At 37.4% G+C, this 12,728-nt stretch overlaps 1 protein-coding gene across 1 annotated transcript; it reads right to left on the bottom strand.

Moving 5' to 3' along the window:
- Nucleotides 1–5,081: 5,081 nt before the first annotated feature.
- On the bottom strand, nt 5,082–7,039 carry dharma. The gene is made up of 3 exons (XM_062419931.1): nt 6,730–7,039; nt 5,699–5,892; nt 5,082–5,195 (listed from the first exon to the last, which is right to left on the bottom strand). Exons 1-3 carry the CDS (start codon nt 7,037–7,039, stop codon nt 5,082–5,084), a joined length of 618 nt encoding a protein of 205 aa, XP_062275915.1.
- Between the last annotated feature and the right edge of the window lie 5,689 nt (nt 7,040–12,728).

Here is a 12,728-nt window from a genome sequence, read left to right as displayed (position 1 = left end):
CTTTGATATCTTTTTAAAATCAAAAAATGTTCAAATGAAAGTGTTTTCAGCCCCAAAACATGTGATATTAATGTTTTTTTGTTGCTTCTGTCTCACGTATGCCTGAATATAAGCTTCATTTAAACTTAATGTCAGCTTTTAAACAACAATGAATCAGTTTAGAGTTGAATATTATCCAGCTCTGTGTCCCTACATCCAACATTAGTCTTGTCCATCTTGAGGTTTAACATTTTTAATCAACCCTGGAGAAGCTCAACATAGAGTGATATTTGTAAAGGTTTTCCTCCCTCTTTCTCCCCTCCCCTCTTCTCTCATCCCTCCTTCTCCATTTAAATAACTTTGGTACCTTTGTGAATGTGAGCATCCGTGAAAAGACAAAACAACAACACAAGTTATTCTAAACTTACGTGTGTGCTTTAATGTTAAAATCTCTCTCTCTCTCTCTCGAGTATGTGCATAACTGAAAACAGCAATATGTTAACAGTGTACCGATCTCTGTGTGGAAATGGTTCCTGTGTTAATGTTTCTTTACACTCTGTAAGCACACAGAGAGATGAACACACTCACACTCTGATAGCCGAGGCTGCTGAAGACGAGACCCCCGAAAAACTACCAACAAATGTTCAGACTGAGAAAAGAAATCAGTCTGGAGGTACAAAGACTTCTAGATTAGTGACATTTTCCAGGCATTAAAAAACAGGACATAAACCCAATTATGGAAACCCAAAGTTTATCATCTATATCTTTAAATGATATTGCATGTATTGCATGTTTTACAGACTGACCATAAACCATCGTTCAGATATAGTTTGTGCTCCGAAAAGACTTCAGTATACTTATGAATTTTGTGTTTCCAGTCACTTTTTTTTGATTTATTTATCACAAACCATACACATACTCATTTTTCCAGAGCTGTAAAACCTTTAATTTAAAATCTAACAGACAATTGTACCTATACTGTATATAATGGGTTATAATCATACATAATATTGGGTTTTATGATCATTGTACAACTATTCCACATATATCTGCATTTATAAAGAGTAATTTTGTTGTAAAAGTGTTGAAAACAAGAAGATGGCTCTTTGGTATCTTGGTAAAATCCTAAAAATCGGTTCTTAAGTTTTGGAGTCCTTTAGCCTCTGAAGTCGGTCAGTTAGAAACTTTCTCCGAGTTCAGACTGAACCATCAGACTGAACATTTGTTGTTGGTTCCGTTGAGTATTTTTTCTCAGTTGTTCTTTACGTGCTGCAGCCTTGACTAAAGGAAACACTTTGTGGCTGCTCCTGCACACTGCTGTTTGATAACTGTTCTGTTTGTGCCTGTGGAGTCAGCTTCAATATTGCACTAATGATTAAACTACAGCGCTTACACCCATCAAGTGCTGAGTTTAGCTCAACAGAGTTCAGTCAGGCAGTGACTGCGTATAAAGCTTTACATTCAAAACTCTGCTCTGAGCGTCATTGCTGAATGTGAGATCGAGCGGACAGATGGCAAACGTCATCCAGCTCTCACGCTTCGTTATGAGTCGTAGGTTGAGGTATGAAGAGTCCGGATTGGCTGACAAAGCACCGACCAGTTTAGCATTTTAGACACAAACTCCTGCAACATAAGCACTTGTTTGTTTTTGAAGGTGTTTTTCGACCTGGTTTAATCACACTTTAATCATTGCTGTTCTTTTAAAACAATCATCTTGTGTGATCGCTGCTTGATGCTAACAGCGAGCCAAAGGGTTCGCATTTATCTGGGAAAGACGGGAATTCAGTGAAGCAGCTTCCCAGGTAGAAAATGTAGTTGAAGATAACAGAAATGATCAGAAAGTCCTGAAAACTACAAAGCTGCCCTGGAAAAGTATGCAACAATTTTTTTATCAGGTTGTCAGGACTTTATAATACCCCCCAAATCTATTTATTTTGTGATGTTTCAGCAAATTCCAGATTTTTTCAGGGATGAGATGAAGTTGATATTATGCACACTGCTGATTTTAGTATTCGGCATCCGGAAATTCGCAGTGTGAGAAACCAGACTGAACTTATTTTAGCTGTAACATCTGTCTAACTGAATTAAACTTTTCACTTTATGCCACTTTTATGAACCACTTTCGATTGTTGAAACTGTCTTTAAACTGTTCTTGAAGATGATTTCTTGAAAGGGAGTGAGAATCTTGAAGTCATTTTAACATGATATGCAGACGACTCACAGCTGTACCTCCCCCTGTATTCATACTTTTAGCTACTTTCCCCGTTGCCGTGCAATCCAAACCACCTGATGAACTTTAGCAAATCCACACGGTGTAGTTCACATCTGTTCATAATGTCACACACACAGTAAACGTGTCGCTACGAATAAGCTGCTGCAGCACAACGTTCAAGTGCTATAGCTCCACAAAGTCGGGATCTCCTGACTCTTTCATTTTAGGTAAACACTCTGACGTTAGTGGACCACAGTGTTGGTGGAAGTTTGTCTTTGTACAGTAAACGTACGGTTACAGTCAATGTGTCCCAGTGAAGCCTACGTTGGTTTGAACCACTGTGTTAATGTGGCGGTTTCTCTGGTTTGGCCACTATGTGTCACTAGTGAGTCACTAGGTATTCATGTCACAACCAGACAACATTACATAAGCTTTCTTCATCACATATTCTCTGTTTAATTTTAATCAAATTAAAAGGGCATACCACTGATTTTGTCTGTTGATGCCCTTTAACTTCAAACGTTGCGTACTTTACATTCACGCTGACTGATTTCCACATCTCTCCTTTTGTTTTTAAATTAATTTTCCTTCTCTGAGGTAGCCATTAGTTTCAGTTCATCTCTAAAAAAAAATCAGCTTGAAACCTGCTGCAGAAACTTTGCATTCATATCAACATTTGAAAAAAATTGAAAGTGACAACCAACAAAGAAAAGTCTGTTTCAGTCGATTTTTTCATAGAAATTAACTGAAATCAATAGTTTCCAGAAAAGCAGGAGATCAATATAAAAACTGATGGATTATATTGGAAATGTTCAGCAGGAATAGTAAAATATTTGTGTTTTGTAGTTTATGGACTGACACACTCAGAATCACTGGTTTAATCCTTTCAAATCATCTATAATCGATCGGTGTACGTGTCTGAGAATATATTGTTGAACTAATTCTCATAGAAAACTTAACTCAGCACTGGTTGTTTTAACATTAATAAGTCTTAAGAATTATACAGTATATAGCCTATATTTTGATAACTTCACTAAGTGTACTTTTTGTTCTCCGGTTTTGTAGTGTGTGTGTATGTGTGTTACTTCGTGCTTGGTTACAGCCCATGTGTGTGAGTCACTCCTGTTTAAAAGTGCGTGAAGCTGATGGACGTTTAAGGGGAAACAGGGGAGAACGAGCATCGGAACGTCCTCATCCTAACAGATACTCACTGCATGCTCTCTCTCTCTTTCTGTAACTTTCTCTCTCTCTCTATCTCAGTATTTTCTGATTTTGGTTTTTCAATATGTGTATCTTCTTCTCATCAGCATGGAAATGCTTCTAATAATAACAGTGACAACTCGATGAATATAATAAAGAATTTGATGTTGTTTTTCTACTTCTCCTGTCCATTGCTTTTACTCATAGAAATCATAGGAAATGTATTTTGGTCTGTAAGTAATTGCACAAAAATTAGGTATACTTGTAAACACTACTGTAATAGCTTTGTGCAAGACAGTTTAGCTATTTTTTGCTATTTAGATATAGGTTGAAGTATAATTAACATATCAGTTTAAACATCATCGATCATGAGTTTGCTGATCTTGTCATGTAATTATTTAAGAATATGAAAAATGAATCAGTTCTTACCCAAAATCAAATCTTCAGTAAATTCAACCCTTTTTAAGTTTCAAGTCCTTTGTCTAGTTTTAAAACTTTACTTCAAATTCCTGCCACAGCTAAATGATATCACAAATTTAATTTATGGACAAAATAAACATTAATAGACCTAACACAGAGTCTTGAGAAACACCACAAGTAATATTAATCATTTTTTAAATAAGATTTGTAATGTTATGTCTATTCATTGAGTAGCAAGCCATCATTAATACTATTGATACTTATAGGAGATAAAGGAAATGCTTTGTATTGATTTTTAAATAATATTTAAAATCATATTGAGATTCCCACAGTATATTATACCAAAACTTTCTAAAACTTCAGAGATCTGTGAAAGCAAACACAGACTTTAAGATATAGAGTTCTTATGAAGGTGAAGCAACTAAATAACACTGATGGGTTAAACACACTCAGACTGTGTTTGCTTCTCATTCCATTTAAAACCATAATACAATGTCTGATCTCTTGGGCAAATCGTATTCATTTAAAGAGAAGTAAAAGGACATTTATGATGGTTTTAAAAAAAAAGGTTGCACACCATTTGGCTCAAACTTGGTGAAAAACTGTAATTTAATCATATAGACTTAATTCATGTTTTGTATTATCAGAGCAAACCTTCCTCCCTGTTTATTTATTATAATGCATCTGGGACTATCCAGGATTTAAGATGACAGCCTAATAAGTTAATACGTGTTTTTCCCTCAGTGCTTCAACACAAAGATTATAAATGTAGTGTTTCTGCTCATATGAAGGCTGCAGAAACAGATTTTAAGCAGTTAATACAGAAACTAAAAACTCACAATAAAAACCATTAGACAGAATTCAAATCATGATGACTGAATTTATTTTTCTATTAAAACCACTTCTTGGTTAAAACCTGCACACATTATCTCTTATACACTGATTTCAATAAATTAAATAGGAATACAAAATAATTTGGAAACTTGAAAAGTAAAAAAGTTGCTCAGTAGAATTTAAACAGCAGCTAAAGCAGAATGGCAGTAATAACAGTGATATGTATTTGGGGTTTATGTCGCAGGTGTCTGACTTTCCCAGCAGCGCCTGAATGCATCTTCACAGTTAAAATTGTCCTACGTTGAATCAACAACAGTCACATACAAGCAGCTTGTAGATGATCCAGTGAGCATCAACCTCGCTGATGTGACCCTTCTGCAGGATGTAGTCAGCTGACCTTTGACCTGTGAGCAGCAGGTGGACAGTCTGTCAGGTTTCAGAGGAAGGCGGTGAAGAACTTCTTGTCTGCTACAGCACAAGGAGAAGGGGATTTCACCTTTGAGCCACTTCGCTGCCGCTTCCTCCTGGCTCTGCGATTCTTAAACCACACCTGAAACACAAACAAACACACATACAGAGGAGGGTTTTTTAGTTTCACAGTCTTATAGGAGGAGATTTAGTGCAAACAGAATGAACCAAATCAATGTTAATGTGTCATGAAGTGGAATATAAATTGCTTTGTAGAGAATATAAGAAGATGAATGACATTTGTATAGAGGAACAGGTTTTCTTTTTATCTCAGTGAGTTCTGTAACAGTCTCTGAGTACAAAAATACAACTTGGAGAGCTTAAGGCTCCACTCACAAATAAGGGTTTCTTTTAAAATTTGAGGGTAAGAAGGTTTCTTCATTCAGGTTGTGCAAAAAGGTGATAGAAGGCCTGTTTTATAGTTCACTCATCCCCCAGAAAGACTAGTCATGCGTCAAAATGTGCTAATATTTGCCTACATTTTTATTTAGTTATAAAAGAAGCAAAACTTCCTTGAATCATTTTTTTTAACACAAATTGGAGAAATCTTGCGCATCTCTGTGAGAAACAAAACCTCAGACTCACCCTGACAGTCTCCTCGTTCAGCCCGGTGCTCCTCGCTACTTCAGCGCGCGCCTCCACAGCTGGATAGTCGGTGAGCTCAAACAGCGCCTCCAGCTGTTTAGTCTGACAGTCAGTGAACACCGTCCTCATCCGGGCCTTCTGACGCGGCTGAGACTGGCCGGTCAACCCGGGCTGATGGTAACCGAGGTGGGCATCTGGTCAAAAACAGAAATATTAATAGTTAGTAACATGAAACATGAGGCATGGAGAGTCTACAATATTCTCTATGGTAGCTATTTACTGTAAATGGCTTGATAGTTATTAATGACTAGTTTTCTAGATTTAAAAACATGTAGTTTGTGATCTGGTGATTTAAAAAGTAAATTCAAAAACTGCTTAAACGTTTTAAACAAAAACTGAGGAAACTGCTTTTTCTAGACTTAAATGAAAGTTGGTCACCAAGATGAAACACTTAACGTGTTTGACTAAATATAATATTTAATGTAGGCCTATAAATACCTACAGAGTCTTTGCTGAGGCGCATGTAAACTCCAGAGTCTGTTTCTAAATACTGATATTGACTCACAGAGCAGAGCTTTACTGTAAATGACTTAATGATTATTAATGAGAAGTTTTCTTGATTTAAAAAAAAGACTTGTGTGATCTGCCGTTTTAAATTTGAGTTTATAATTTCTCGGTAAACTAAATTTTAAAACTAAAAAGTTATTAAACGTTTTAAACAAAAAGTGATGAAATGGCTAAACTACAGACTGAAATGAAAGTTGGTCACCAAGATGAAACACTTAACATACTTGACGAAATATAATATTTTAAACACCTACAGAGTCTTGGCATGTAAAGTCTAGATAAATACTGATATTGACTCACAGAGCAGTCCTTTACTGTAAATGACTTAATGGTTATTAATGACACGTTTTCTAGATTAAAAAAATGAGTTTACTAAGCTAAACGATCCAGACTGAAAAAAAGTTGGTCAACAATATAAAACACTTCACATGTTTGTCTAAATATAATATTTAATGTGTAAATACCTGCAGAGTCTTGGCTGAGACGCATGTAAACTCCAGAGTCTGGATAAATGCTGGTGAAGTCAGTGTGATGGAAACCGGCTCCGTAGGAGTAAAAAGGATCTCCACAGCTCATCCCTCGGTAGTGGAGGCAATCGGGAACCGGTACCGACACCGGCACTGGAGGTCGAAGGTTCCTGTAGTCCAGACTGAACCCACCGGGGAGTCCGTAGAGATACCCATCCGGGGAGAAGTCCATCATAGACGGCTTGTGTCCAAACTGCGGGGAGAGGATGCGCTGGATGCTGAAGTCTGACACTCTGCTTCCCTCCATGCTGATTATCAAAAGATCCAGAGAAGTTTCCAGAGAGCTTCACTAGAGGCCTCTGAGCTCTGGAGGTTCCTACAGTCCATTTTTAAACAGACACCTATCAAACACCTGACGGCTCGTTAATGTGTTAATGTGTTTGAATGTTTGATGCTGGATGTTCAGTCAGACATGAGAAGGAAACTGGACTTTTGATTTGACCTGTGAACCCTCTGATGGTTTGAACTGAACGATGATGTGAATGACTGAGTACTTTGTTCATCTTCACAGGCCATTTATCCTTCTATATACCTGTTAACTATCACTTATCTTCAATCAACTCAATTATTAGTCATTAGTAGTTCAAGATACGCAAACACCGGTTATAATACATTTGATTATTTTCTTCCAGTAGTCTTCTTCTTCCTTGTACTTTGTTAATCTCGGTTAATCTGTCCAGTTTCATTTAGTAATTGGTGATGTGTGATTATGTCAGCTGTTTTATGCATTAATAAATAAATCGTGCCGTAAAGATGAAGTTCGTGATTGTTCCCTCTAGTTTCACTTATTTTGGGCTTTTTCTCGCAAACTCTTCACTGTCTTCTCAAATAGTTTTTCATCTTTGTTAGATTATATATACAATTTAGAGAAAATAAAATAAATTGGATGACATTTTATTCATGAGCATTTATGTGACTTTTGTGTTGCATCATAGTTCCGTTTTAACATTCACAAAAACATCCAACCAGACGATAAAAAACAACATATACATCGTACAATAAAATAAACAATAACAACGCCATTGCTCAAATCTTTGCACAAGTTAAATTGGATTAATTGTTTGTTATGAAATGCCGTCTTGTTGACTCTTGTTACTAACACACGTGCTGGAACTGTGTAGTGGAAAAGCGCCATAATACACATAATCTGAATTATTTTGGGGAGAAGCTGCAATGTTTGTCTGCGGCCAGCAGGTGTCGCCACACTCCGCGCCTTTTCTGCTTCCCCAGCTAAATAACTAACTAACTAAATACTTTAATCCTCAGATTGAGGACCTCAGTCATTGTTAGAGATTAAATCAGTAGATTTGAATATTTTAGCTTATTCTCCTTACAAAAGAAGCAGTGTGACGTTGGAGCTTCTGGTCATGTTGAGTTGTTTCCCCTCTAAACTTATGTAATTGATTAACAAAAGTAAAATTGTGCAGTGTGTCACAAAAGAGTAAAGATGAAAGAAAAGTCCAGTTTTTTCCATCTCACAGCCCCTCAGATTTATGTTCTGATCATGTAACCACTGGACTAAACTAACTGTACCATTTAAAACTTTTGACTGGTACTTTATCACAAATCATTTTTTGTGGGTCCAACAAGTTAAACTCAGATTAAAGGAAAGAACAGAGAAACTTTCAGCAGATTAATGTGAAAACTAATTCTGCACATACATCATTCTGCACAGAGAAGAAAACAAGAAAACATCTGGGAGAAGGCTTTGTAAAACAGTATTGTATTGGTACTTTTACTTGAGTAAAGGGTCCGTCACTGTGCTGACTAAAAGAAGATGAAAACATGCAGAAATGGCACAAAGGCAACAGAAGTATTGTATGAATTTGTGACCCAGGCAGGCAGTGACACCATCATGATATTTAAGGGGGATACTAAGAGAAATGATCATAGCAAACAGATGTTCATAGGAATATTTTCCAGATGTTATTAGGACATGTGAAAGTACAATGCATTTATAACTGCACTTCACTTCAGGAACATCTTAGGGATACTACAGTGAAACCAGTGTGTTTGTACCTGAATGCATCTTTGATCTTTGCCACATCACAGCTTTGTGAGTCAGACTCTATTAAGAGTCAGCTGTAAAAGTTAATGAGCTTTTCACACATTTCTCTCTTTTGTCTTCAGGTTCAAACTGTCCATCAGTATCATCACAGTCCAGCTTCAGTCCAACAACCTGACTCTCACACTGCAGCCAAGGTAAGTGTTTGAAAACTATAATAAAAAAATACAGAAATTAGAATACAATTATTATCCTGACATCTCGTCCACACATCCTTATATTGTTGCATCTTAGTGATAGGGGAGATATCTTCTTATAGTAGCATTTAGCAGGTGTTACTTAGAGGTATTCATACATGTTTGTCAAGAATACTTGATGCTATGTTTCAAGTTGCAAACTATAATAGTTTATTATAATAGCTTTATTTTAACTAGTTTAACATTTACTTTATGGTAATAAATGAAGTCTGCTTCCACTCTGTCAGACTGATGTTATTAGCTCAGTCTGACCTCTTAAGGTAGATCAATAGGTTATCAATAGCAGATCAATCAGCATCTTCTCTGTAGACTCTCTGTGATCTGATTGATTGTTGGCAGACATGAAAAGACTAAAAAGAAACAACAGATGATTCTCAAACATCATCAAAAGGCAGATTAAAGAGTTAAATAAGCATTTAAATAATTTATTACACACGGAAGCTGAATAACAGCTGAAATGAGCTCAATACAATTCACAGACACACATAGCAGACAAAACAGGTCAAAGGTCAGACACGGACAGTTCAATGTGACAGACAATATTAGATGAGACATTTGGACAAATCTTTATTCAATTTGAATTCTATGGGATTAAAAATGTCCTTAATAGTCCCTTTAATAGGCTTATTTAATATTTTAAAAATAGACTCATGTATTTGTGTAATTAAATGTTAGAATCTGATTAATATAATCTTTTATAGTAACCACACTTCATATTATGGATCTATGGACTTCGCAACTATTTTATTTCGTAATAATTTCCTTGAAAGTTTCCTGGAAAGAATTAGGTACTAATTATGGGGAAAATTAATCCTTATGATATTAATTAAGTTTTTGTGAATGTGAAATTCATTCACACAATGTGTCTAATAGCAGTTAGGACAGGAAATAGCTTGAGTAAAGTTGTAAATCATACAGCTCATTATCAAACACTTTACTGTTCTTAAGCTCTGTCTTTATTTCTCAATGCAGATATAAATTACAATGATAAATGTTTCAGCCCTGTCCAACTAGCGGGACTGTGCAAAAAGCAAAAAGGTTAAAACAGGCAAAGTGAAAGTGTGGCTCTGCTTCTTATTGAAATGAATGGGAGGCAAATTCAGTATGACTGCAGCTTCAGGGCTGTATTGGGGTATAAGGTCTAGATGCAAGGCAAAGAAACCCCTTTTCCCCAGAGAATAAGGCAAATCATTTCAAAAGGGATAGAAAGGTGACTTTTGATGCCAAAAGACTGCTATCGCTTATCTATTATTTTCTCCCACTGAGACACCTCAGTGTTATTGTTGACTGCACAGGGGCTTTGAGACATCCATCTTGATTCATCTCGAAGGGTTTATTCGTCTCGTAGGCTTCTATTCCTCCTTCAGCTGTTGAATGATTCACATCAGGTGGGTTGGGCTGAAACGCTTCATATCTTTCTGTCAGACTCGGTTTCGCTGCCTCGTCTCTCTTAGCATGAATCAGCAGACTGCTCACTGAGGCGGACTCCAGACATCCATCCAGCCCGCCCTCTCCCTCTCTCTCTCTCTCTCTCTCTCTCTCTCTCTCTCTCTCTCTCTCTCTCTCTCTCTCTCTCTCTCTCTCTCTCTCTCTCTCTCTCTCTCTCTCTCTCTCTCTCTTTCTCTATCTTTCCCTGTCTGGCGGGTTCACTGTCTGTCTGGCTCGCTCTCTGTACTGTAGCTGATTAGTAACCACAGCGGGAGTTCACTCGCAGGGCTTTCTGGACAGGTTTCAATTCTCCATCCGTTGTGTCTTTTGGCGACTGTTCAGAGCTCCTGCGTGTGTGTCGGCAGGGTTTCAATACTCCTGTCCGGTATGTCTTTTGGCAGAGTGTCAATATTGTATCTGCTCTGCACTGCTTTTATATCTTAAAACTACTCACTGTCTTGGTTGGGTTTCAATACTCTTTCCACTTGCCTTTGGGCTTTATCGCAGTACTCTGCATCCAATTACAGGGCCTTTCCACTGCAGGAACATTTTTTAGGGGACCAAGAGTCAGTTTAATCCCTTTATAGTTTGAAGTGACAGAAGTCCCTGCTTCGAGGGCAGTACTGTCCAACAGCACAGGACCTGTCAGAGAGGAGTTTGGAGGGCTGAATGTCCCTAATTGGTCAAATTCAGAAAACAAATGGCTGCTAGATGGAAACTCAAGCATAACAATGTGTCGTTTTTGGGCGACTGACATTATGACGTATTGTATAGTTTTTCTTGGGAAGACAGTCTCATTAAAAACACAGGACGGGATGAAGAGGAAGTGATGATGAAAACAAAGCTAGAAAGGGAGAGAAATAAAATTTAATAATCATCAGTCAGCAGACGACTCTCTGAAGTTCTAAGTCTCATTTTCTACCTCTGCATGTCTCCTTTACATCCATTAATCATATCCAACACCAGCATACATAAAAAATTGCCTTTCTGATGCTGCTGTTTTTTAAGCCTCCATCAGTATAATCGTCATCGTTCTTCATCTCTGTTGGAAACACAACAGTGAGTTTAATTCCTCAGTGTCAGTAGTTGGCTGGGTTTCAGCAAAATGTGTACTTTGGTGGATGATTTCATAGTTATGCCAAAGTAGCAACTACCACTGCTTGAGGCTGAAGCCAATGCAGAAATACCTTAAAGTGCTGCTAAATGTTGACTCCAATTAATTCTCATTCAGGAAACCTCACCTTCTGTTTGGAAATTAAGTGTAGTGGTGATGATTTTGGAAATTTGTGCTCCATTAATAACATGCTGTGTGGGCATTGATTGACAGCTGTGATTGACAGCTGGCTCACCTGCTGCTCTCCCCGACTAAGTTTACTGCTAATTGATTAGTACAAAATTCTTGTCGTTACTGATGAATTGTTTGTTTTTAAAGATGTTGTGATTATACACAGTATTATTATTTTGTATTTTTTCCACGATTCTGTAATAATTTATATGGTGCAATAAATGTATTTTGTGTTTTAAATCTGTTAAATAAAACCAGCAGAGAAGGAGAGATAAGGCGGAGGGACAGCCGAAGATTTGAGTCTCGGCCAGACTGACATTTTTGTCTGCAACCCAGCGATGACCTGAATCCTCTGAGGAAAAAGCAGAGAGAAAGAGACAGACAAGGGAGGGAGAGTGGGGAAGAAAGGAAATAATATTAAGAGTAACAACAATGTTTTATTGATAATAATCAGTCTATGAAAACAGAGAAGAGAAATTCTCCCTCTTGCTCTCTCTCTAAACCGGTCAGATCAGCTGATTCACATCCCAGTGAAGAAAATTACTATGGTCTGCCTTCTGCAAGTATTAAGAGTTTAGTCAGTGAATGAAACGTCCTGCTGGCCAGACGCCTGCTGGCATCAAACTAAAAACTCTCTCAGGGACTTTTCTCGATGTGTGACTCATGACAAATCCCTCTGTTTTCAGAGGAGTTTGGAAGTATTGACTCTCGTGTAGCTGGATGGTGTCCAAATTAATTACGAGGAGTTTCAAAACTCCATATTCTTCAGTTGTCATGGTTTGGGTTTATAATCTGCTCTGGTTCAGGATCAGAATAATGATCTTTGTATTGCAGGTGAGCACAAAGACTTAAGCCACATGACAAACATGCTGAGTAGAGGCTTTCCGGTTCAACGCTGCAACCAGTTCCTTTCGGGTAAATGCTAGGTTTGAGGTTAGGGTTAGTTTAAGGTTAAGGTTAG

This window comes from Scomber scombrus, chromosome 5 (genome assembly GCF_963691925.1).
Source record: "Scomber scombrus chromosome 5, fScoSco1.1, whole genome shotgun sequence".
NCBI classification, from domain to species: domain Eukaryota; kingdom Metazoa; phylum Chordata; class Actinopteri; order Scombriformes; family Scombridae; genus Scomber; species Scomber scombrus.
The sequence above is the reverse complement of the archived record's forward strand: the minus strand, read 5'-3'. Positions and strand labels throughout refer to the sequence as shown.